At 41.5% G+C, this 24,823-nt stretch overlaps 4 protein-coding genes across 4 annotated transcripts; 2 read left to right on the top strand and 2 right to left on the bottom strand.

Annotated features, from left to right (window-relative positions):
- LOC113016808 (vitamin D3 hydroxylase-associated protein-like) lies at positions 1-8,427 on the top strand. Its single transcript, XM_026159947.1, has 15 exons — positions 1-291; positions 1,512-1,625; positions 2,208-2,348; positions 2,680-2,813; positions 2,951-3,157; positions 3,242-3,282; positions 3,395-3,519; positions 4,791-4,916; positions 4,997-5,094; positions 5,324-5,423; positions 5,516-5,559; positions 5,665-5,704; positions 5,780-5,888; positions 6,783-6,916; positions 8,007-8,427. Exons 1-15 carry the CDS (start codon positions 67-69, stop codon positions 8,127-8,129), a joined length of 1,761 nt encoding a protein of 586 aa, XP_026015732.1. The 5' UTR covers positions 1-66; the 3' UTR covers positions 8,130-8,427.
- Positions 8,428-8,499: 72 nt separating this feature from the next.
- On the top strand, positions 8,500-15,794 carry LOC113016805 (vitamin D3 hydroxylase-associated protein-like). Its single transcript, XM_026159944.1, has 15 exons — positions 8,500-9,145; positions 10,722-10,835; positions 11,082-11,222; positions 11,366-11,499; positions 11,651-11,857; positions 11,955-11,995; positions 12,121-12,245; positions 12,475-12,600; positions 12,691-12,788; positions 13,023-13,122; positions 13,202-13,245; positions 13,348-13,387; positions 13,463-13,571; positions 14,393-14,538; positions 15,477-15,794. The coding sequence occupies exons 1-15, from the start codon at positions 8,921-8,923 to the stop codon at positions 15,597-15,599; spliced, it is 1,773 nt and encodes a 590-aa protein (XP_026015729.1). The 5' UTR covers positions 8,500-8,920; the 3' UTR covers positions 15,600-15,794.
- Positions 15,795-16,542: 748 nt separating this feature from the next.
- LOC113016799 (uncharacterized) lies at positions 16,543-20,663 on the bottom strand. Its single transcript, XM_026159936.1, has 2 exons — positions 16,796-20,663; positions 16,543-16,602 (listed from the first exon to the last, which is right to left on the bottom strand). Exon 1 carries the CDS (start codon positions 20,642-20,644, stop codon positions 17,138-17,140), a length of 3,507 nt encoding a protein of 1,168 aa, XP_026015721.1. The 5' UTR covers positions 20,645-20,663; the 3' UTR covers positions 16,543-16,602; positions 16,796-17,137.
- On the bottom strand, positions 20,643-24,324 carry LOC113016800 (uncharacterized). The gene is made up of 2 exons (XM_026159937.1): positions 24,111-24,324; positions 20,643-23,917 (listed from the first exon to the last, which is right to left on the bottom strand). The coding sequence occupies exon 2, from the start codon at positions 23,096-23,098 to the stop codon at positions 20,648-20,650; it is 2,451 nt and encodes an 816-aa protein (XP_026015722.1). The 5' UTR covers positions 23,099-23,917; positions 24,111-24,324; the 3' UTR covers positions 20,643-20,647.
- Positions 24,325-24,823: the final 499 nt, after the last annotated feature.

Here is a 24,823-nt window from a genome sequence, read left to right as displayed (position 1 = left end):
CATACTTAAGCCTGACTAAGGCTGACCTGTGCCGTTTAAAACTGGAGTTGCGGTGACAGGACAAAGATGCAAGCCTTGCAGAACATCCAGGATTTTCTCAAGGGAGTGAAGATGGACAGTCAGAGGGCGGCTCTGCTCACTGGTGTTGTCTGTGCAGTGGGATCTGTGGTTGTGTTGGTGAAAAAGATCAGCAGCCATCGAAAGGCAGAGGAAAAGATCAGGAGAGCCAAAAACAGGAGAGATGAGAGCTTGCAGCGGGGAGAGCAGGCGGTGCTCCGATACAAAGAGTTGGTGAGAGTTCAGCCTTAATTTAGGAGTTTTTTTGGGGAAAGTTTAACATTGAATTTTCTGCTTTTAGTTCGAACCTGACATAATTTATCAGATCACTGACAGCTTTTGTTGTCAGCAGGCTTACCTTGAGCAAAAAAAAATAAACTTAGCCGACAAACACAGCGATAATAACCTACTGCTATTTCTAGATTGTCTTTTGCATTTACACTCTGTGGAGAAGTTATTTGAGACACCTTGCTATTACTGGATTAGATTGCCTTTTCTTTTAAAGCCACCCCCCAAATTCTTCCTGGCAGAGATTCAACTAGTTGTTTTCTTAGAGTTTTGATCCAAATTGACACAAAAACATAACACAGTTTTGGTGAGTTGTTGGCTGTACATCCATAATGCAAATCTCCTATTCCAACACACTATAAAGGTCCTCTATTTGATTAGATTCTGGTGAATTTAGAGACCAGAATCAGAAGAAGAGTACAGTGAACTCAATAACACCAAGAAGAAGATTTGAACTTTGTTACATTAGTGCATAATCTTGCACTAATGTAGCAAAGCAGCCATCCGAAAACGAATACAATCAGGTATTTGTTTTTTTCTTTAGAAGTAAATATGGTTTTTCTGTTATTCTAAGGAAACCCTTGCAGAAGCTACTTTTCTGCCCGTGATGTCATTTATAAGCATAATAAGAAATACAGGAGCCTGTCGATGTTCTTGTCGAGAAGTAACTAAACTTTTGAGTATATGTATATCAACATCAACAAGGCATTTTCAAAACTTCAGTAGATCAGTAGCGTTTAAAATACTGAGATCGGAACATCTGGCACTGACAGTCATGCCACGTTTAGTCACATAAATCACGTTTCTTCACAATTTTGATGAATCTGAGCAGGTCATCTTGAACATGCTTCCATGCCTAAATGCAGTGAGTTACTCAAAATGCTTTTGAGCAATTCATCCCTCTGATAGGTCCATACAAAAGTCAGTGCTCAGTTTTCTTGAGCCTGTTCTGGTTCTATTCACATTGTTGTCTACACAATTTACGATGGGTTTTTCCTTCTATACGTCTTCATTGCTGTTTATTTCATCATTAGCGAGCTGTCTTTTATTCAATTTGGTAGGGAGATGCAACACTGGCAAATAAAGAATCTTGATTCTGTAGATCCATACCGTTTTAGTTCTTTGTTGCAGCTTTTTTCTGACATGGTTCTTTGTGTGTCTTCTAGCATCCAACCACTGACTCTTCTTTCATCCTTGGCCTGTCTTTATCTGAAGTGACAAAGCAACTGAAGGAAGGCTCACTTACCCCTGAGGATGTGTTTTACTCTTACATGGAAAAAGTTCAGTGTTCAGCATGACGCAAAGGTTCACTGCCTAACACAGGAGTGGGCGACTCCAGGCCTCGAGGGTCGGTGTCCTGCAGGTTTTAGATGTGTCCTTGATCCAACACAGCTGATTCAAGAGGCTAAATGACTTCCTCAAAATGTCTTGTAGTTCTCCAGAGGCCTGGTATTGAACTAATCATGTGATTCAGGTGTGTTGACCCAGGGTGAGATCTGAAACCTGCCGGACACCTGCCCTCGAGACCTGGAGTTGCCCACCCCTGACCTAACATAACACAGAGCTTACATAATGGATAAAATAGAGCAAAAGATAATGTCTACACTAAATAATCAATTTCATTTTCCAGTCTTGTATCAGTGTTCTACTTTAGGTATACTCTCAGCTAACTAGGTATTTCTTATTACTTACACTTGTGTCTTTGCTACGGTTAAGGTTTATAGACATATTTATGAAAGCAAACCAGATTCATGTGCCAAAGAAATATTTGAGTTTCCAAAAAGACTTCGATATTCCACAGAGGGCTTACAAAGATTGATATGTTTGTCTGAATCTGTCTGTGCTTGTTTCCTTTCCAACAGACTCTGACTGTAAACCAAAAGCTGAACTGCTGCACTGAAATTTTGCTGGAGAGTTTGGATCAGCTGACAACTGTTGGCTCCAACAAGGATGGTCTCTTGTACGGAGTTCCAGTTAGCATTAAAGAAAATATTGCATTTAAGGTATTTCCCATCTACGGAAGAGGATTAGGACCAACGAAAAAAAAGTGGGCACGTCTTTTTTCTTCTACTTTTCTCAGAATTCTGAGAAAAGAAGAAGAAAAAAAGACGTGCCCACTTTTTTTTCGTTGGTCCTAATCCTCTTCTGTACCCATCAGTATTAGTAAGTATGTTATAGAATAGAACAGAATGCTTTTATTGTCACTATACAGATGTACAGTGAGATACAGAGCGTCTCCTACTCAGTGTAAACAGGACTGAGTATAGTATTCTTGAGCATCATAGCTCAGGTATTTGATGTACAATTATTGTCTTTGTTTTAATCCAACACTAGAATCATGACTGTTCTTGTGGTGTGGTCATTAACCTGGACCAGCCCGCTGAAAAGGACAGTGTGCTCGTTCAAGTCCTGAAGAAACAAGGAGCTATTCCCTTTGTGAAAACCAACTTGCCTCAAGCTCTTTTGAGGTAAATCTTTTATCAGAGATTGACATAAATCTGGAGTACATTTAAATACTATGTGCACTTATTTAGTTGTCTTTGCCCATTACAAGTGTGCATAATATGCAAGGACTCATTACCCATATGTCTTTGGCCACATTCAGCTATGACTGCAGTAATCCTATCTACGGGCAGACTGTGAACCCTCATAACCCCCAGAAGACCTCTGGAGGTTCATCTGGTGGGGAGGGGGCTCTCATCGGGGGAGGGGGCTCCCTGCTTGGTATAGGCACTGATATAGGTGGCAGTATCCGTATTCCTGCATCCTTCTGTGGAATCTGTGGTTTCAAACCAACAGCGGGTCGGCTCAGGTGGGTCTCATTCAGTCAGTTTCCTGGAAAATTATTATACATTGCTGAGAAAAACTTTTATCTCATCTTTTGTGTAATGATTAGTTCACAGGGAGTTCGTCCAATTTATCGAGGGCAAAAGACAGGTAAGTGACATATCTACTTACTAAACAAAGTAAAATGTGACGTTACATAACTGCTGTAATGTTCCACAGTCTGGGAATATGGTTTACTGCTTCTTGTTTTATATTAAACTAGTGTCGTCATCTCCTGGACCCATGGCAAGAGATGTGGACAGCCTGGCTCTGTGCATGCAGGCACTTCTTTGTGACCACATGTTTTCTTTGGACCCCACTGTTCCACCATTACCTTTTAACATGGAGGTGTGTCTGTTGATGACAATTTTTGTAATTGCCTCATACAGTGGCAGTATAACACCCTTGTAAGTGGACATCAGGCCCTTGTAGTATGTAGTATTTTGGTCTACACAACCCAAAATGTGATGTCCACATATGTGGACGCCAGGTGCTAGGAGGTTAACCTGAAAGTTGAAGGTGAAATGAAGACTGTTCAGGATTATTTTACTGGACTTTGACCAGATAGTTACTAAATGTTCAAACTTGTAAATTAATGAAATGGCTTATTGTCTTAACACACTTATTAAATGTATTAATGTCTTAGAATAAACAATACATTAACATTTATATTTAAAAACAAGTTAACTAAAGGCCATCTTTTCCTTTCTTCTTTGGCTCTCGGAGGAGGCGGGCGCACTTTTTCTCCTCTCCCTTATCTTCCCTGCTTATGTCCTTGTCTAGTCTCGTGGTTTTTTTTGTATTTTCCCTGGAACACTCTCTCACAGTCTGTTCTCTAAAATCTAAAAGAGGAATTATGGATTGGATCAACTGGTCTCTGAATGCAATTGACACCCCTTTCTCAACGAGAAGTTTGGGCTCGGGTGAGCCTGAGTGCTGAAGATATCTACCTATTCGGAACCATGGTAACAGGGTTCTGGCTGATTGGAGCTGGCTTGGCCCTGAGTTATCGAAGAATTAAGGAAGCGGAACTGGCTGTTCAAACCCCCACAAGGCTGCCCGCTGGGATTGGAACGATGGGAGAGGCGTGAGTTTCTCAAAATGGTCTTATTGAGTCAGCACGGATAAGATCTTGGAGAGGCTACGGCTGCTGTGAATACTCAGAATAAGATCTCTGACTGCAGACTGGATACATCTCGGAAGGGCTAGCCCGGAATAACATCTCTGGGCGCAAATTGGATGACATCTCGGGAAGGCACACTGCCGTGAGTTCTCAGAATTGGCTCCTTGAGCACAAGAAATGACAACATCACAGAACGCAAGTATGGCGAAGCTCGCGGCTCTCCAACGGGAGATTAAGAGACCAGTGTTGGACTGTAGAACTGCTTTGAAATTCAAATGAGCTGTTCGCACTAAAGTAAAAACCACCATCACTTATGCGGATACCCCTTTGGCGCCAGCTGTTTACACAGCTGTTTTGGCTGTTTACTTAGCCTGGCAGGGCGAAGGACATTGTCTCAGCTGAACTATGGACATGCACACACATACATATACTGATACTGCAACTGACAAATAAAGGCTATCTCACCATCTCATCTCTCAAAATGATTCACCCTTAGATATACAGAAGCTCCAAACCTCTAAGGATCGGTTATTTGGAAAGCGATGGCTACACGCATCCATCTCCAAGCATGGCCCGAGGCGTCAGAGAGGTCAAAGCTCTGCTAGAGCAGGCGGGACACACAGTAAGACGTCACCACACACACTGATTGCGGTCAAGTGTGTTATGTGAGCCATATGTCTTTAATATTATTTATGTCTTTAGTTTGTCCCTTACTGTCCACTGAAGATGGATGAAATTGTCCCTGAGCTGTGGCTTAGGGGCTTATTGGCAGATGGAACTACCACCCTGCTACAAAAACTGTGAGTTGGATCTTTTTTTTTTTTTTAATAATTACTTAATATGTTCTTGTTAACTTACATCATCTAATAGCTAGAAATGTAATTTTTGTTTCAGCGCTAACCAGTGAACATCGCCATTCTGACATTATCTATAGGGCACATGGGCTTGTGCTTCTTTTTGGAACCATTACAGTAATTTCTCTGACCAGACTACTTTCCCATGTGCCAAGGATTCCTTTTTTAATTTTAGGGAGGGGGGACCTGTGGACCCTTGTCTGGAGCCACAAATTTTTGTATACAGGCTTCCTAAGTGGTTGAAGAAAATAATTTCATTCTTCCTCAAACCTGTGGTGCGTTGTTTCGTCTTCTGACAGATGTATATGAATTCATACATCAGTTTGATCTTGACAGTTTATTCTGATGAAACTTTTTTTTACCCCAGTCTCCTCACACTTCTGCCAGAATGAGTGCTCTTTGTGGAGTTGGGTGAGAAAGTATCCTTGAAATTCTTCATTTGTGCTTGAATCTCAGTTTCTTTGTTACATTTCCATGTGCTAGGAATTATATCCAAACGTTCTGCTTCATTCTTAGATCTGTTCCAGAGCTGTGGAAGCAACATGCTGCTGTTGAGGTACTGTCAGCTGATGATGCATGGTCACATATGAAAGTCTGAAGGAGAAATTGAGATTTCCTGTGTTTTCTTTAGGACTACATTCAAGAGACAATAGCACATTGGAGGAGCTGCAACATTGATGTGCTGCTGTGTCCTGTGATTGGACCAGCCTACAACTTCTTATACTGTGGCAAAACCTCAGGTATGGTACACTGAGTACAATAAAACAGCATAGTCTGTGCGTCACTTTGTTCTCAACAAATTGTAATCTCAAGGTAAACTATAAGATGTTTAGTTTTAAACATAAGTCACAAATAAGATCAGAAATATTTTTAGGTGACTGTTAGTTTTCTAAAATGTACATGTTCCAGAGATTACAGCTTTCCTGTCATTTATTTTGGAAGAGCCATTTCTGAGAGATGCTAGTCTGTTACCCCTGAAGGATGTCACCTGACATACAAAAAAACATGATGCAGAAAGTAGTGTTGATTTTGGGATCTTTTTGTTTTTACAAGACATTCCCTCTTAGTATTCAGTGAAGTCCCGAGGAGAGCGGTGTACTAAGTTTATGGAGAGCATTCTGCTGTGGTTCAAACCTGACACGGACAAATTTTTGAAATTTTGAACTGGAGCTGACTTTGTTACATTTGCATTGAAATATACACTGGGAGGTGTTGTGATAAGAAAGGCAAAGACATTCCAAAGCCCTGCGATGCTGAATAGAAGGCATTTGTACAACTTGATGAAGGCTTTCATGGGAAAGTTGCAATTTCTTTCAAGCCAGATGGAGAGCAACATTCATCCAGAGCTGTTTTGTTTAAAGATTCACAAAGTTCCACTTATTAGTGCAGCCCTCCAAGGCAGTTGTAGTTTCACATGTAGCCCCTTGGGAAAATTTATTGCCCACCATTGCTATAGAGATTACTCAGTTAAGAGAATTACATGTAGATTAGAACATTAAGACAAATGGCAATGTGAATGCATTTTTATTAAAATTTCCAAATCATGAGTTGATGAAATGGCAGCAAAATTTGTATTGGTTAAAGAAAGAATTCTCTTTCCGTATTCTTCATCATTCAATGTTTTTTTTTTTCAGTCAATACCAATTACACATTTGTCTACAATCTCCTAAACTTTCCTGCCGGTGTAGTCACTGTTTCTACAGTGACTGCAGAGGATGAGGAGGAATTCGAGCACTATCCCGACAAATTTGACAAGGTTTTAAAAGAGGTAAGTGAAACATACCAGTGAGGGAAGACTGGTGAAATATATGGAGCTGGATCTACTGTAAGACTAGGTTTTCATGCAGGCATAATCTCTCAGGAGACACGGATGTGAAGCCTAAACTATAGATGAATTTATTATAGAATAAATTTCTGGGGGGGTTTCAGTCACCTGCATCTTTCTGTCCTGGACCAGCCTGGCTTGTTAGTGGAAGTTAGGGCTCTTAGGTTTTCTAAAAGTGAGGTCATTTCTGAGCTTCTTTAACAGGATAGAACTGTGATGACCACGATAATGTTATGATGCCATAGAACTTACAGCTGTTGACCTGTTTCACTAATGTTAAATGTCCAATATGGGTGACCAATCAATAGTGTCAGTAAGAGATCAGTGGACCTTTTACTTGATGTCATTCCCCAAATCCTCTGTGTATTTCAAAATGGCAATTAAATTAATGCAACAGCTCTATATTGCAGCCCTGATAAGTAACATCATGTGAAACATTTGTGAGGCACGTAATTTTATTCTGAATGTTACCGATTGGGTAAGAGAATTTTTTTAAGTGTTTTCACAGTGTTGGTTGTTTATTCTAATAGTTGGATTGAGAAACCACAATGGGCACTCAAAAGCATCTCCACTAAATAACCAACAAATTAACAAACAGATGACCAAAACTTTGACAATATGTTTAAAGTTAAAAAGCCCTTAGACTGGGAACATTGAAACCAGCATTTTTTTTCTTGCATTTTATTAAAGAAAATGCTGTATAAGCGATAGGGAAATCAGCTGCCTTTACATGACTTTACATTATGGTTCCGGGAGCATTTATGTACTTAGAGATGTCCAGTGTGGTGGTGGTGGGTATAATGATTAAACAGACTCTTTAACACCAACATGTAAAAGGCCCATCCATACACAAAACCAAGAAATGAAACGTATCAGACTATTGTAACTAGAAATATTGTCACATTCCTTGTTGCCATGCAGATATACACACAATGTATTAGTAGTTTCAGAGTTTGTCAGTAGGTGGATGAAGGAGACTGTGGTGTGTCCAGCTGCCAAGCGTTAAGTGACAGGAGTGTGTTTTTGTGTTCAGGCAGTGACCGGTGGCGAGGGTCTACCTGTGGCGGTTCAGTGTGTTGCTCTGCCGTGGCAGGATGAGCTCTGCCTGCGCCTCATGAAGGAAGTGGAACAACTGGTCAAAGAAAGCAAGAAGTAAAGCTGCTTTCTTTCTCAGTCTCACAGGAGAGGCTGCAGACTTCAGAGGAGACATGTTAACTTGAGTATTTCCTGTAATAATGAGCTAATCGAGTCATAAATGGTGGATGAATCTTAGTAGTACAAGTACAGTCTATTCATTTTGTGTTTATTTTGGTCTTTGATTGTTTCCTAAAGGCTTTTGGGGTTGTTGTTGATTTTTTTGTTGTTGTTGTTTTTTTGTTGTAAAATGTTTCATATATTAAACGGAATTATGACATGATCATCGTGACAATAATAAAGGTTGAAACTGTTGTTAATATAGTTATATATATAATAATGTCAAAAGTAACTAAACTCGAAACACTAATATCCGTTGTTCCGGAGGGAGAATAATTTCCGGGTCACGGAAAGCTAACAGCTGATGCGGTGCAGAAAGGGGAAAAGAGGCGAGTAAGCGGTCGGCTCTCCTTTATCCTAATATAAAAATGATAATAATCACTATAAAATACAGAACTTACGTGAAAATGTTTAGGTGATCGTTCTAAGGAGAAGTCTTAAATGGACTTCCTGTAATTAATTTGGATGCACACGCACTTCAACACATATTTGTTGTTTTTGTTTACTCTGTCATTCACAGAGTATTTGGAAGTACGCACGCGCAGTGAGTGAGCGTCATTGTTTTATTAAAGTAGGAGCTATTACTTGCTTAACGCGCCTATGTATTTTGCTCAAAGGTCAGCCTGTCCCATTTAAACAACCGTGTGTAAAGTCCACTTGTCATTTAGTCGAGTTTGCAGCAACAGGACAAAAATGCAAGCCTTGCAGAATATTGAACAGTTTATTAAGGGAGTGAAAATGGACAAGTGGGCAGTGGCTCTGCTCACTGGTGCTACCTGCGTTGTCGGATCCGTGGTTATGCTGGTGAAAAAGATCAGCAGCCACCGAGAGACGGAGGAAAAGATCAAGAGAGCCAGAAACAGGAGAGACGAGAGCTTGCAGCGGGCAGAGCAGGCGGTGCTCCGCTACAAAGAGTCGGTGAGAGTTCAGAGCCCTGGACTTTGAATTGTTTAAGTTAATCTTTGGAGATATTAGTTCAAACCTGGTGAACTATGGACAAACAATTTGGTAAATCCAAATTCAAATTTTATTTGTGACGTACACAGTCATACACAGTACGATATGCAGTGAAATGCTTGGACAACTGCTCGTGACCTAAAGAAAAGAAGAAAAGGCTCTGAATAAGATAGGAAATAAATATGAAAATTAAAAAGGGTAAATTTAACTAGGAAGGAATAAAATAAAATATAAAGATTAAAGTTAAAAATGAAATAACTGTACAACACAAATTAGACTGAAGGGTAAATTTAACTGGGAAAGAATAAGATAAAATATATAAATTAAAGTACCGGCAGTACCAAGAGTGACTGGGAAGATGATCTTAGTACTCTAGCAGGGGTGTATAATCTAAGTAGCTCAATGAGGTAGCTTGGTGCTATATTGTTAATAATTCGGAAGGTGAGCAGCAGGATTTTGAATTGAATGTGATACTTAACAGGAAGCCAGTGCAGGTCGGCAAGGACAGCGTTAATAGAGACACGCCCCCCACTACCAGTAAGGAGACGCGCAGCCGCTTTCTGAACAATTTGTAGTCTATGGAGAAGAGTAGAGTTAAGACCAAAGTAAAGGGAGCTGCAATAATCTAACCTAGATGTCACAAAGGCGTGACATAATGTTTGGCCTTGCTAATAAGACGCAGTTGATAGAAGCAAGATTTGACAAGAGCAGACACTTGTTTGTCGAATTTAAAAGAGCTATCCAAAAACACACCCAGGTCACTAACAGTGTCGGTGAGGAAACTATCAAAGGAACCCAAGGCATCACGGAGTTGGCCACGGGGGATACTACTGTCACGTGTAGAATCGTTTAGCCAACATCGGGAAATTATCTAGGGCGCTTCATTTTAACAGGGGCAACAGTATTGAGGATGGAGGAGCATGTGGAAAAAAGGGTGCTAGCAAAATCATCAACCATGGGAGATAGGGAACAGTCAGGAATGGAGGAGGCAAGTTTCAGGAAAGACAGAAAAATTCTCCACAGTTGCAAAATTAATTATACGTGTAGGGCGTAAGAGAGCCTCAGGGTGAGGGTATTACTTAATTACATAAGTAATTAAGTATTCAGAGGTGGAACACAGACAAAGGAAAAATCCTGGTTCAATGCTTTTTTTGTTTAATTTAATTTATTTTATTTTATTTATTTTTGAACCAGAAAAATCCCTTGAGATTAACATCAGTTTTTCAAGGATAAATTGGTCAAGAGGTCAAACCCTTACATTGTTACAAGTTACAATTCAAATATAACATCAAAACACTTAATAAGTAGTTAGAGACAAAATAATACAAAAATATATGATCCAGCTTATAAATGGCAATAACAGTCTTCGGTTACATAAGTCTTTTTGAGTGTTATGAACTCTGTCAGGGAGAGCTTTAATGTGTTCTGAAGGTTGTTCCATGACTAGGATGCAAAATTAGAGGTGATACTAAGTCTTAAATTCTTGCTTTAAATGTTTTTTTGAAGTAATGATTCTGTGTGGGTCTGTGTCTCCTAGCATCCGACAACTGACTCTGCTTTCATCCTGACACTCTCCCTGTCTGAGCTGACACAGCAGCTGAAGGAAGGCTCACTTACCCCTGAGGATGTGCTTTACTCTTATATGGAAAAGGTTCAGTATCCAACATGACACAAAGGTTCACTTAATATAACAAAACAAATCTTTCATAATAGCTCAAATACACCAAAAGCTAATTTTTTAGAAGTAATCATTAGTAATCAAGTAACTATTTTAATTTTCAGGACTTGTCTCTCTTTTTTATTTTTGACAGGAATGTTCATCCCCTTGAAGCATGAAAACTTCTTTCAGGGGAAAACGTTTCTCTGAATCTGTCTGTGCTTGTTTCCTTTCCAACAGACTCTGGCTGTAAACAAAAAGCTGAACTGCTGCACTGAAATTTTGCTGGAGAGTTTGGACCAGCTGACAACTGTTGGCTCCAACAAGGATGGTCTCTTGTACGGAGTTCCAGTTAGCATCAAAGAAAATATTACATTTAAGGTATTACAAAGGTTATGCAATGCAAATTTCAGTTACAGTTAAAGTATTTCCCATCAGTATTTATAAGTATGGTACAGTATTCTCGAGCATCATAGCTCAGGTATTTGATGTAACATTATCATCTTTGTTTTTTCCAACACTAGAATCATGACTGTTCTTGTGGTGTGGTCATTAACCTGGACCAGCCCGCTGAAAAGGACAGTGTGCTCGTTCAAGTCCTGAAGAAACAAGGAGCTATTCCCTTTGTGAGAACCAACTTGCCTCAAGCTCTTTTAAAGTACATCTTTTATCAGTTACTCACATAAAAATCTACAGCACATTTAAAACTGAGTGCATGTGTTAAGTTGCCTTTGTCCATTCCAAATGTGCAAATAATGAAAATATGAATGAAAATAATATGCAAAGACTCATTAACTGTCTGTTGACAGCTATGACTGCAGTAATCCTATCTACGGGCAGACTGTGAACCCTCATAACCCCCAGAAGACCTCTGGAGGTTCATCTGGTGGGGAGGGGGCTCTCATCGGGGGAGGGGGCTCTCTGCTTGGTATAGGCACTGATATAGGTGGCAGTATCCGTATTCCTGCATCCTTCTGTGGAATCTGTGGTTTCAAACCAACTGCAGGTCGGCTCAGGTGGGTCTCATTCAGTCAGTTTCCTGGAAATTTATTACACATTGAGTTACACTGAGTTAAACTCTTGTCTTTGTTAACACTTTTGTGTAATGATTAGTTTACAGGGCCTTCGTCCAATTTATCGAGGGCAAAAGTCGGGTAAGAAACATATGTACTTTACATATAAAGTAAATGTAGTTACATAACCACTGTATAGCAATATTTCACAGACACAAACTGTCTCAAATATTTGAGTCACTGCTTTATATTTCGTATGAAACTAGTGCCGTCATCTCCTGGACCCATGGCAAGAGATGTGGACAGCCTGGCTCTGTGCATGCAGGCACTTCTTTGTGACCACATGTTTTCTTTGGACCCCACTGTTCCACCATTACCTTTTAACATGGAGGTGTGTCCTGTACTGTGAGGTTCATATAATCTGTTAATGATTATTCTTTTGGTTAAAAACTACAAATTAAGCGGATACATGGTTGTCCTAACGCTTCACTTTATATTACTCTTACCTCACCTGTTATTAATGTCCTGAGATACAGAACTAACTTTACAGGCTGTAATCTTAACCTTTGCAAACTGATTATGTTTAATTGACTGAGGAAGTAAAAAAGATTGACCCTTAGATATACAGAAGCTCCAGACCTCTAAGGATCGGTTATTTGGAAAGCGATGGCTACACGCATCCATCTCCAAGCATGGCCCGAGGCGTCAGAGAGGTCAAAGCTCTGCTAGAGCAAGCAGGGCACACAGTAAGACGTCACCACACACACTATGATCACTGTCAAGCCACGTATGTGATATGAGTCATAGGTCCTTAGTGTTGATATTTGTGTCTTTAGCTCGTCCCTTACTGTCCACTGAAGATGGATCAAATTTTCCCTGAACTATTGATAAAGGGTTTTTTAGCAGATGGAGCTACCACCCTGCTACAAAAACTGTGAGTTGTTCCATTTAATAAGTCAGTTAGTACCATTTGTTTTCTAAACTTAAATCATTTAACATTTAGAGATTTTGTTTCTTTTTAGTTCTAACCACTAAACATCACCATGCTGCCATTGTCTTTACGAGCAACATGGGGTTGTGGTTCTTTTTGAAACCATTACAGTAATTCTCAGTTCAGTGTCTCTGAACAGACTGTTTTCTCCTGTGCCAATGATCTCTTTCATTTTAGGGAAGGGGGACCTGTGGACCCTTGTCTGGAGCCTCAGGTTTTTCCTTGCGGCTTTCCCAAGTGGTTGAAGAAAACCATTTCATTCTTGCTCAAACCCGTGGTGAGTCCTTGGTTTAACAGTTAACTTCACAGTTCAGTCTGATAAAACATTTATAATGATGCTGATTTTTTTTTGGCAGTTTCCTCGTGTTTCTGCCAACTTTGATGCTCTTTGTGGAGTTGGGTGAGAAAGTATCCTTGAAATTCTTCATTTGTGCTTGAATCGTTTCTTTGTTACATTTCCATGTGCTAGGAATTGTATCCAAACGTTCTGCTTCATTCTTAGATCTGTTCCAGAGCTGTGGAAGCAACATGCTGCTGTTGAGGTACTGTCAGCTGATGATGCATGGTCACGTATGAAAGTCTGAAGGTGAAATTGAGATTTCCTGTGTTTTCTTTAGGACTACATTCAAGAGACAATAGCACATTGGAGGAGCTGCAACATTGATGTGCTGCTGTGTCCTGTGATTGGACCAGCCTACAACTTCTTATACTGTGGCAAACTTTCAAGTATGATTAACTCAGTATGACAGACAACTTAGTTTCTGTATTTATCACTTTGTTTTCAAAAAAATGTAATTACAGGACTTTAAACATCTTTAAAGTGTGAAGCAAAAGTCACAAATTAGATCAGATATTGTTACTTTAATAGTTTCAGAAAATTACAAAGATATGTAAAATATAAAAGGCAAAAGATAACAGTAACTAATAAAAAAACACTTTATTTTTCCAGTTTAATTTTTATTGTGTTTAGTACTTCTATTTGTAAATGAAGTTTAGCTAAAGTGTAATTCATGTTGTAGTGGATTCAGCGGGTTTCATCACTGGGGAACTGGATAGACATGATAAAAAAAAAGAATGACAGTGTACAAAACATGTCTGTGAACTCAGTCATCCAGGTCACTGTAGTCTAAGGAGCTTGGAAAGAAAAATGTCATTGCTGCTTGTGACTTACACCCGTTTTCACACCTTGGATGGTGTGATTAGGTATAGGATCAATGGGTGGTCCATGACCCTCTTGGGGACACTTCCATGGGGCTTAAAATCTGGGACTCTCCACCAGCTGCTCTTGGAACTGAAGAAGCTTCTCGAATGAGAGGTGAAACGTCTTCAAGAAACCTAAAGAAGTCCAGACACTTTTATTTCCAAGCTCCTTAGTGTACAAAACAGTTACACGTTATAATACAACTGAACTTTGAAAAGAGGAAAAAAAGAGACATTTCATCAAAGATGAGGACGACTCTCCAGACATTACTTGATTTAAAAAGTAACCTGGGTCTGGATATAGAGTAAGTAAGTAAGTAATTGTTTTGTCTTTTCTGCGTTTTAAGCTGCTGTTAGCTACACGATACTCTACAATCTCCTTACCTTTCCTGCGGGTGTAGTCACTGTTTCCACAGTGACCACAAAGGATGAGGAAGAACTCAAGCACTATAAGGGCTGTTATCAGGACATGTGGGACAAACTCTTCAAAGAGGTAGGCAACATGTACCAGTGAGATAAGACTGAGTGAGAACATAGAGCCAGATTTACTAACACATTGTGTCAGGACAAACTTTTGGCATGAAAAAAAATAGATTTTTCCAAAGCGAGTGCAGTAAGAAGACTTCAGTTAAGAAGTGGGGGCTCAGAGACTTTTGTAAATGATCCATTTGCACGTGTTTAATGTTTATATCCACGCTGTAGACTGCGTCACTATTTTCCTCTTCTGGCATATGAAGTGAAATCAGCTGATTGCAGCACATGTGCAAGTGGAACCATTGAGCAGGATCGATAGGCAAGCAGACTAACAATTCCAAGGTACAGAGCTACCAAGCCACTTAATGCTAAATTTGCTCAATAGCTTCAGAGATGACCTGGAGCCTCTAACCTAAAGGAGTCACACAATGCCAGCGGCAACAAAACTGCTTCCAGCTCTTCAGTTTCACAGCCTGTGCAATAGGGTTCAAAGGGAAACGGCCAAAAAATGGAGAAACAGGGAGGAGGACAGCACTGATCCTCAGAAGAATCAGACCTTTGATGGACATTAAAGCAATGTATTTATGTTGATAAACTTTAAAAATACATTTTTCCTTAATAAAGTTTTATCACACTCCAATTAAACAGTTATAATTCCAGGAGTGTAAACAGCACACGGTTTTCAGCACATCAGCTGTGCTCCAACAACCGTTACTTATTACTGGTGGATCTACACAAGTTCAGCTGCATGCACTTTGACAATACGTGAGATCACGGATGAACACATGTACACACATGACTTCCCCATGAATTCAGCAAATCCATTTTTTTTCTAGGTAAACACCTTTCAGCACTATTTGGGGATTGTGCTCTTTTGCCCTGTTTAGTAAATTACACATTTAGGTGGTGCGTTCAGCTGCTGAGCATTAAGTGACAGGAGTGTTTTTTTGTGTTCAGGCAGTGTCCGGTGGCGAGGGTCTACCTGTGGCGGTTCAGTGTGTTGCTCTGCCGTGGCAGGATGAGCTCTGCCTGCGCTTCATGAAGGAAGTGGAACAACTGGTCAAAGAAAGCAAGAAGTAAAGCTGCTTTCTTTGTCAGTCTCACAGGAGAGGCTGCAGACTTGAGAGGAGACATGTTAACTTGAGTATTTCCTGTAATAATGAGCTAATGGTGTCATAAATAGTGGAGTATTCTCTACACTACAAGCTTAATCTGGGCACTTTTTGTTTTTTGGCTGTTTGTTGAAGGTTAAATAAAAGGCAATTGTTAAAATTACACATTTTTTGTTCTTATTGTTGTAGGTCTTTTGTCGTATTACCATCCATTTCATGTAATAAAGTATGAAAAGGCACTAAAAGAACGAAAACTGGAATCATGTCAACAGTAGGCAAAGAGACAGTGCTAGTACATGTGTAAAAATGTTAAGAATTAGCATTAAATAATAAGTATGTAAAGTAATATTACTGTTTGTGCACATAATTCTACGATTTACATTGTATACATATACAAATTAGTACATACTACATTTGCTTTTGTTTACAACAACAACAACAATAACCTTTATTTATACAGCACATTTAAAACCAGTGGTGTACCAAAGTGCTTAACATACAAGAGGGTAAGATGAAGTAACAGGGAAGGATGAAGGCTTGTTACGACCCGTCTAGGGCCAGGCAATAACATGAGTGAGGCACTCGCTTCCCACCCCAAGACCCAAGCAGCCACAGGAAACAAATCCGTTCGTTATAATGTGATTTATTTACAAAGTGAAAAAAAGGAACAACAAAACGGGAGTGTCAACACTTCAGGGTGAGCCAAGGCCAAAATAATAAACAAAAACAAATCTACACAAATCCCGCTCCCCTGACCTTACCAAAACAAAGTCAAAAGTAAAGACAGAGTCTGACCTCCTTAACTAATTCAAAACAGGAAAAAACGGGTGATCAAAAGAAACGGCAGCTCACCCCTGTAGCATTCCAGCCGGACTTTATTCAGACGATGCACTCAATGATCATTACGGATGGACCATGGTGGGGTATTCCAACCCATTTATTCACAAATTGCCATAGACACATCGTAAGAGCTGTAATCATAACATAAAACAAATAAACATTCACTTGATATAACCACGTTTCTGTTATGCTAATCAATTCACAGAAAAGGCACAGGAGGTGCTAGCATCAGCCTGCTAGATCGCTCATAAACTTATTAACAATCAAGTAATACATTTACAAATTGTCCGAAATGTAAACAACAAATACAACACACAAACATACCTGTTTGCCTTCCAGCTAGATGCTAATTTTAAGATGGATGGAAAACGATAACCTTCTCATTAATTCTTTCTGTGGCAAGCAGTTGCGGTACGATCTTCCTTCCCGGAAGTTGCCCGTTCCGAATTTCAAAATAAGAGTTTAATCTATATTATAAGGTATAATTCGTTCAGGGATTTAACTATTTGAAAAATATCAAATAAACAAATAATCTGGGTCATTTACACTCCCACCAAATCATTAGTGTTCAAAAACATAACTCCATAAACATAGGAAGAAAGAACACAATGATTTCATAATACAAATAATGACCAAACAACAGAAGCATAGTATGCAAGGAATGGACTAGTCACCTTCCAACAATAAGACTAGTTTTTGAACTGGCCGTTCGAGCACTGACCGCTTAGTAAGACGTTCACCATTTTTGCCAAGTTTCCTGTCACCTAGACAGAGCTTCACTCTCCTAACCAGTCCATCTCTGTCCATTGTAGTCTCTACGACTCTTCCCAACCTCCATTCATTTCTGGGCAAGTCTTCATCCTTCATTATGACTATATCCCCGATCTGCAGGTTTCTCTTTGGGGTGTGCCAGCGTTGTCTAAAGGCAATGTTGGCTAAGTACTCTTTCTGCCAACGGCTCCAGAACTGCTCGGCCAAATATTGTACGTGGCGCCATCTCTTTCTCGCATACATATCTTCCCTTATGAACTTGCCGGGGGGAGGAAGGGCCATGGTAGACTTCAGGGTAAGTAAGTGGTTTGGTGTCAGTGGCTCAAGACTGTTGGGATCATGTAGGTTTTCAATAGTGAGAGGACGACTATTAACTATCGTCATTGCTTCATAGAAGAATGCTCGGAGGGAAGCATCAGGTAGGTTTCCAGGTGAGAGTCCAAGGGTCGCGTTGAGAACACTCCTGACTGTTCTAATTTGACGCTCCCACACTCCACCAACATGACTTGATCCAGGAGCATTTAGGATGAAGTCACACTGCTTCTTAGAAAGGAAGTTCGTCAGTTTATCACCATCTAATTCCGTGAGGGCTTCCTGCAGTTCATTCTTGGCTCCTAGGAAGTTACTGCCTTGGTCAGATTTGATCTGGCGCACGGCTCCACGCATAGCAATGAAGCAGCGCAGTCCAATTATGAATGAGTCTGTAGATAGATCCTCCAGCATTTCAATATGGATGGCTCTGGAGGAGAAGCAGGTGAAAAGGAGACCATATCGTTTTCGCACACTACGTCCTTGCTTGCTATAGAAGGGTCCAAAGCAATCCATTCCACAGTAGGTAAAGGGTGGAGATGGATTTACTCGCTCTGGAGGGAGATCGGCCATTTTCTGTTCTTCTGTCCGTCTCCGAAGCTTCCGACAAACTACACATCGGCGAAGATAGGATGCAACCGTCCTGCCAATTCCTGGTATCCAGTAACCTCTTGTCCTAATTGCACTGAGAGTCATTCCCTTGCCTTGATGTTTGACTTCTTCATGACAGTATGCTATGATCATCCTTGTAACATGATGTTCCTTTGGAATGATGGTAGGGTGTTTAACTGAGAGAGGAAGGTTTGAATCACGGAGTCGACCTCCCACCTTAATCACACCATTGTTGTCCAAGAAGGGGTTGAGGTGATGTAGCTTGTTATGAGGTGGCAGCTGACAACCTTTCTTCAGTAGCCGCACTTCCTCCGAATATGTTTGTCTCTGCAGATCTTTGATGATGAGGCGCTCGGCTTCTTCTCTTTCCTGCACTGTAGAGAGGCCGATTGACTTATCCTTGTTGATCCTTCGAAGAATGCGAGCCACTGCACAGATGGCGCGAGTCCAGGATGAGAACTTTGCCAGCCGATAAGTAAGAGAATCTTGTTCTACAGTTTCCGTGTTTAGAGTCCGTGTTTCCTTAACTTCTGGATCTCCGACTGACAGTTCCGGAGCCACCTCTTCTGAGAGGTCAACTCCCTTTTCCCATAGAAATGCAGGGCCGGTAAACCAGTCCGATGATATTAGCTCATGGACAAAACAACCTCTAGAAGCACGATCCGCAGGATTCTGGTCAGTAGGGACGTATCTCCATTGCCTTTGATTCGTGTAGAGATGTATCTTCTGGATACGGTTGGCTACGAATGTATGAAAACGTCGAGCCTCATTATTGATGTACCCTAGTACAACCTTGGAATCGCTCCAAAAATGCTCTTCAATGTCTGCATATCCAAGTTCTTCCTTCAAAACATTGCTGGTTTTCACAGAGATGACTGCAGCCGTCAACTCTAATCTTGGGATCGTGGTGACCTTTGTTGGGGCGACGCGAGATTTGGCCATTGCTAAAGCACAGTGGATGTCTCCTTCTTCATTGCTAAGCCTTAGATATGAACACTGTCCATAGCCAGTAGTGCTTGCGTCGGAGAAGTGATGTAACTCACGTTTAATAACCCTTCCGAAATCTGCCGGGGCATAACTTCGGGGTATATTTATCCTCTCCAAGTTGTTGAGGTCGTTTTTCCATTTCTCCCACCGTGGACGAAGTTCGTTGGTTAGAGGGTCGTCCCAACCTGTTCCATGGCAGCACATCTGCTGCAGCACTTCCTTTCCAATGAGCAAAAAGGGGGCTATGAGACCCAAGGGATCGTACAGGGATGCAACAATGGACAATATGCCTCGACGTGTTGCAGGCTGTTCCTTAAGGTTGGTGCTGATCTTCAGGCAGTCTGATTCGACGTGCCATTGGATACCCAACGCTCTCTCTGAAGGTAAGTTATCAAAGGCAAGGTTGAGGTCTTTAATGTCTGATGCACGTTCAGTTGCTGGTATGCTTACCAGGACAGCTTTGTCATTGGACACAAACTTGTGGAGCCTAAGACCACCCAGGGCACAAAGTTTTCTGGCTTCTTCTGCTAACTTGATAGCCTTCTCTGAGCTGTCTGTACTTGTGACTCCATCGTCGACATAGAAATTTCTCAGAATGAACTGAGAGCCTAATGGGTATCGGTCTTTATTTTCTGTAGCCAAATGCTTCAATCCGTAGTTTGCACAGCCAGGCGATGAGGCTGCGCCAAAGATATGCACCCTCATACGGTATTCTTGGGGCTGTGCACCGAGATCTCCTTTCTTCCACCAAAGGAAGCGCAGGTAATCCTGGTCTGACTTCTTCACATGAAATTGGTGAAACATTTTCTCTATGTCGCACATCAATGCAGTGGAGTGCAACCGGAAGCGAAGAAGTACACCGTTGAGATTGTTCATCAGGTCAGGACCAGTGAGCAGATGATCATTCAAACTGGTTCCCTGGTACTTGGCAGAGCAGTCGAACACCACGCGCAGTTTGCCTGGCTTCTTGTCGTGGAATACACCGTGATGAGGTATGTACCATTTTTCGCCCTCTTTCCCATCATCGTGGACTTCCTCTGCATCACCCCTTTCTATGACCTCCTCCATGAACTTGATATACTGTTCTTTGTACCCTTCATCCTTTAACAGCTTCCTCTTTAGATGGCTCAGACGTATGACTGCAAGCTGTTTGTTGTCAGGTAAGGTAGGTCTCTCCTTAAAGGGCAACGGCATCTCGTAGTGACCTAGACTGTTCTTTTCGATGTGGTTCTTGAGTTTGTCCAGGAACAGGATGTCCTCCTGAGACACTGGTTTGCCGTCTTCCTTAGCATCCTTAAAGTCAGACTCTAGAATGCGAATGGCATCTGCCGGAGTGACTGGTGGGAGCTCCCTGACTGCAACTCGGAAGCACTGTCCCGCCGTACTTGAGGTGTCGGGGCATGTCGACGTACCACCAACTATGCTCCATCCTAAGTCGGTACGAATTGCATAAGGCTCATCGTCTCCTCCCGTTATGACGTCTCTTGGTGCCATTGCTCATGCGCAGTTATAGCCTATCAATAAACCAACCTCACAGTCCTGTAGAGGTGGAATCTCTTCTATGACCTTGGAGAGATGATTCCACCTTTTAGCTGTCTCGCATGTTGGGATATGGGCTCTGTTTACTGGTATGCAATCCTTGGTATAAGCAGGAGGAAGGTCGATGAGGAGGGAAGAGCGATAACCCCGAACACAAAGCCCTGAGACTCTTTGGCTCTTTACGATCACGTCGCGTCCAATCATCGTAGTTAACTTCAGCTTAACTGGACAGGAATCTGCCTTTAATACATCACTCAGTTCCTGGTCAACAAACGTCGTGTCGCTTTGCGTGTCCAGCAAGGCGTAAACCAGTTTCTCAGTTCCTGTATCCTTTTTTGACACCCACACAGGCACAATCATTGATGTGTTAGTTGGCTGTCCAGTAATCACTGACATTGAAGTTGCAGCAGCCTCCGTTTGGCCGGCATTGCTCAGGATAGTGGTTTCCTGTGGCAGAACTCTTTCCTTCTTTAAAAAGTTGTCATCGTGTAAACAAGTGGGATGTTTACCCTTGCACGTGTTGCATGAGTGTCGATGTCGACAGTCTTTTGCACTATGTCCAGGTTTGGTGCAGCCATAGCAGAGCTTATGTTCTCTGACAAAATCTCGACGCTCCTCCAGAGTTTTAGCAATAAACTTGGGACATCCATGTAGTCTGTGTTGATTATTTTGACAGAAGGCACAAGGAGACCTTTCCTTTCCTTTAACTGGCTTGAGCCTCTCGGTGTCAGCCTCAGTCTGTGTGTTTAGAACGCTTGCCTTGTTCCTCTTAGGGTCTCTGCTGCCTTGTTTTGCAGTGCTCGACTCAGAGCTGCGGAGGGCATAAGCTGAGGTGATTGGATTGCAAGCAATCTCTGCCTCTGTCGCCATAAATGTGGCGAAGTCCTTAAAACTGGGGAATTCCTTATTGCCCTTTAAGGCTTCAGTAACCTTCCTGTTCCAGTGAGATGCTATCCACTCTGGTAGTTTAAGGATTAGCTTCTTATTCTCTTCACAGTCGTTCAGTATTTCGAGGCTCTTCACATGTGTCATTGCATCTTGGCAAGCGTTTAAGAAATCTGAGAAGTCTCTTAATCCTTCTGCATCTCTTGGTTGGATCTTTGGCCAATCTGTGAGCTTATCTCTGAAGGCTTTCTGTATAATAAAGGTTTGGCCATATCTGTTATCCAGTTTGTTCCACGCATCCTTATAAGCGTCGCTGTCATTCCTATAGAAAGTTCCTTCTAATGTTTTACGAGCTGGGCCGCCTACATACTTCCTCAAGTAATAAAGTTTGTCTGCTGGGGAGATGGCCTTTTTGTCAATAAGTGACATGAATGAAGTTTTCCACTCAATGAACTGAATGGGGTCCCCACTAAATACAGACGGCTCTGGAACTGGAAGTCTATTTAGAGCCATACTGTCTTGTAGGGCTTGGGCAAGGGATGACACGTTTAGGTCGGGTGGCGATGCTGTGACGGTGGGAGTTGGAGGGTTGATAGCAGGGGGAACATGATGATTTCCCACTGAACTATTAGAGGAATGGAGACTGCCTTCCTGCGAGGCTACCTGGCTGTAGACTTGCAGTTTGGCCCGAGCAGCCCTCAAATTCTTTTCTGCTTGAAGGCGTTCAAGTCTGCGTTTTTCTACTTCCATTTTTCTGTGCTGTTCCTCTATCTTCTCCATTTGTCTCTCTTCTTCCAGCAACCCTTCAAATTCGACTTCCTTAGCAGCTAGCTCTGCTGCTGCATCCGCCTGTTTGAGTGTTAGAGTAGTGCTTTTGTGACTACGGATTGACTTTGTCACTCTAGATGCAGTGGATCCATAGATGGAGCGTGCGTAGCTGTTCTTAAGCAGCTCCCTGAGACGGCAATGTACTTGTTCTGCATCATAATCACCATCGAGATCTGACATTCTCTCGTAGGTAACTTTCATAATTTCGGCTGTAACTGCCTCACAACTGTCAACGTGACGTCTTAATTCTGGAGAAGGTGTAATGTGACTTCGTATTTCAAGGTAAGTGTTTAACACAGTTTCTTTCTCTTTCTCCAAAGAATCCATCAAAGATGCCAGCTCGCCTTTACTAATGTCTGACTTGAGCTGCTCTCTTGACTCTCGGGCTCGAATCTTCCATCTTTCGTACGTTGAGATGAACTTTCTTTCCCTTTTTCTTGCTTCCTCCTGCTGCATTTCGAGCGCCTTTGGAGTTGGGATTTTTGTTCGAGTGGAACGTCGGAGGCCTTCCTTAAGCTCACCTTGTAAGTTGTTCAACGTTTCTTCTCTGCGTTGAATTTCCTTCTCCAAAAGTTCTATTTCCGTAGTTTCTGATGTGTCTTCAAGAGACGCCTTAAGCCCTTTGATTTTATTCTGCAGGTCGACTATCTGATGCTCTAGTTCTGTTTGTGAGGAGGGAGTCTCCATTTCCTTCATGTTTATGTTATTTACTTATCTAATTTGCAGGCTTTAGTTAATGAGCTGCTTGTGGTTACTATAACTTAAAGGCTGCATTAACAGATGGGAGGAGAATCTCTGCACTTTAAACCAAGTTGAAATAGAAGCGGATAACCAACACAACATTGAGAAGAAATGTATAAAATAATAAATGCAACCTGCTAGCTGTTGCAAACTGATGTGGTAAAGTAAACCTCTTATGCTAAACACAGATCAATACACCATTACTATTGTACAGTTACAAATTGAACTAAATGCCCCTCTTTCACCCCCTTTTTGGTCAGTAGAAAGAATGATAAATATACAGTAGTGGTGGTAAATACCAATAAACAAAATTACTTCACTTGTTATTACTTCATGTCCGTTGTGTCTTAATGCAGCAGATGTCCACAGTAGTTGACGACCTTCTCTCTCCCTTTAACCACCACTGATGAGAATGAATGTCCTTTCCTTGTCGATTAGAATGAAATGTTCCATACCTTTTCTGACCGTCACATCAAACCATTAAGCCAGCTGCATGATGATTATAAAGTCTCTGTCTAGAAGACCCATAGAATGGCACTGAGTTGCTCCGTGAAATGTCTTGTCAATCCCAGACGAATAGCAACACAGCTCCGTGACTCGTCCTCGTGGTTCTGTGGTGCAGGATGGCAGCAGGATGATGCGGGGGATCAGCTCTTACTGTAGCATTCCAGCCGGACTTTATTCAGACGATGCACTCAATGATCATTACGGATGGACCATGGTGGGGTATTCCAACCCATTTATTCACAAATTGCCATAGACACATCGTAAGAGCTGTAATCATAACATAAAACAAATAAACATTCACTTGATATAACCACGTTTCTGTTATGCTAATCAATTCACAGAAAAGGCACAGGAGGTGCTAGCATCAGCCTGCTAGATCGCTCATAAACTTATTAACAATCAAGTAATACATTTACAAATTGTCCGAAATGTAAACAACAAATACAACACACAAACATACCTGTTTGCCTTCCAGCTAGATGCTAATTTTAAGATGGATGGAAAACGATAACCTTCTCATTAATTCTTTCTGTGGCAAGCAGTTGCGGTACGATCTTCCTTCCCGGAAGTTGCCCGTTCCGAATTTCAAAATAAGAGTTTAATCTATATTATAAAGTATAATTCGTTCAGGGATTTAACTATTTGAAAAATATCAAATAAACAAATAATCTGGGTCATTTACAACCCCTACCCACTCCACTTCCACAACTTTTAAGCCGCACTGTAGCCAGCGGCTGCCACAGTTACACTGCTGGGTCATGAGGAGAAACGCGAGGACCTCTCCTGCCGTAGCACTCCAGACTCCTTTTAATGGGCGGGTCCTCCAGCTGGAACCAGTCACGTCGGGGCGGTGTATCCACGCACCAATCAGAGCAGGGCACTGGCACAGCTGAATTAACATAAAAAGGTACATCACCTGCACAAAACAAACACATGAACGTGCAAGTTCGTAACAGGCTATGGCAAAGTACCAACATGCTAGCAGGTTAAATGGCATTAAAAACTAGTGATGGGCAGATGAAGCCCCATGAAGCACTGAAGCTTTTCATCCAATTGGTTCACCCCAACGCGAAGCTTCATGAAGCTTCATTTGCTCTAGCAGGACACCTACTGGACGTAAAAATAATAGCTGGCATGAATTTGAAGAGTGTGGCATTTTGCACACAGCCTGTA

Source organism: Astatotilapia calliptera, chromosome 23 (genome assembly GCF_900246225.1).
Source record: "Astatotilapia calliptera chromosome 23, fAstCal1.2, whole genome shotgun sequence".
Taxonomy (NCBI): domain Eukaryota; kingdom Metazoa; phylum Chordata; class Actinopteri; order Cichliformes; family Cichlidae; genus Astatotilapia; species Astatotilapia calliptera.
This window is presented reverse-complemented; position numbering and strand designations above follow the sequence as displayed.

What these genes read in the sequence shown, in the direction of transcription:
- LOC113016808 (XM_026159947.1), top strand. Translation starts at nt 67, where the DNA reads ATGCAAGCCTTGCAGAACATCCAGGATTTTCTCAAGGGAGTGAAGATG. An exon ending in TAGAGCAGGCGGGACACACA is followed by an intron (nt 4,917 to 4,996) that starts GTAAGACGTCAC and finishes TTATGTCTTTAG; the next exon opens with TTTGTCCCTTACTGTCCACT. An exon ending in TTGACAAGGTTTTAAAAGAG is followed by an intron (nt 6,917 to 8,006) that starts GTAAGTGAAACA and finishes TTTTGTGTTCAG; the next exon opens with GCAGTGACCGGTGGCGAGGG.
- LOC113016805 (XM_026159944.1), top strand. Translation starts at nt 8,921, where the DNA reads ATGCAAGCCTTGCAGAATATTGAACAGTTTATTAAGGGAGTGAAAATG. An exon ending in TTGCCTCAAGCTCTTTTAAA is followed by an intron (nt 11,500 to 11,650) that starts GTACATCTTTTA and finishes GTCTGTTGACAG; the next exon opens with CTATGACTGCAGTAATCCTA. An exon ending in AGCAACATGCTGCTGTTGAG is followed by an intron (nt 13,388 to 13,462) that starts GTACTGTCAGCT and finishes TGTTTTCTTTAG; the next exon opens with GACTACATTCAAGAGACAAT.
- LOC113016799 (XM_026159936.1), bottom strand. Translation starts at nt 20,644, where the DNA reads ATGGCACCAAGAGACGTCATAACGGGAGGAGACGATGAGCCTTATGCA.
- LOC113016800 (XM_026159937.1), bottom strand. Translation starts at nt 23,098, where the DNA reads ATGAAGGAAATGGAGACTCCCTCCTCACAAACAGAACTAGAGCATCAG.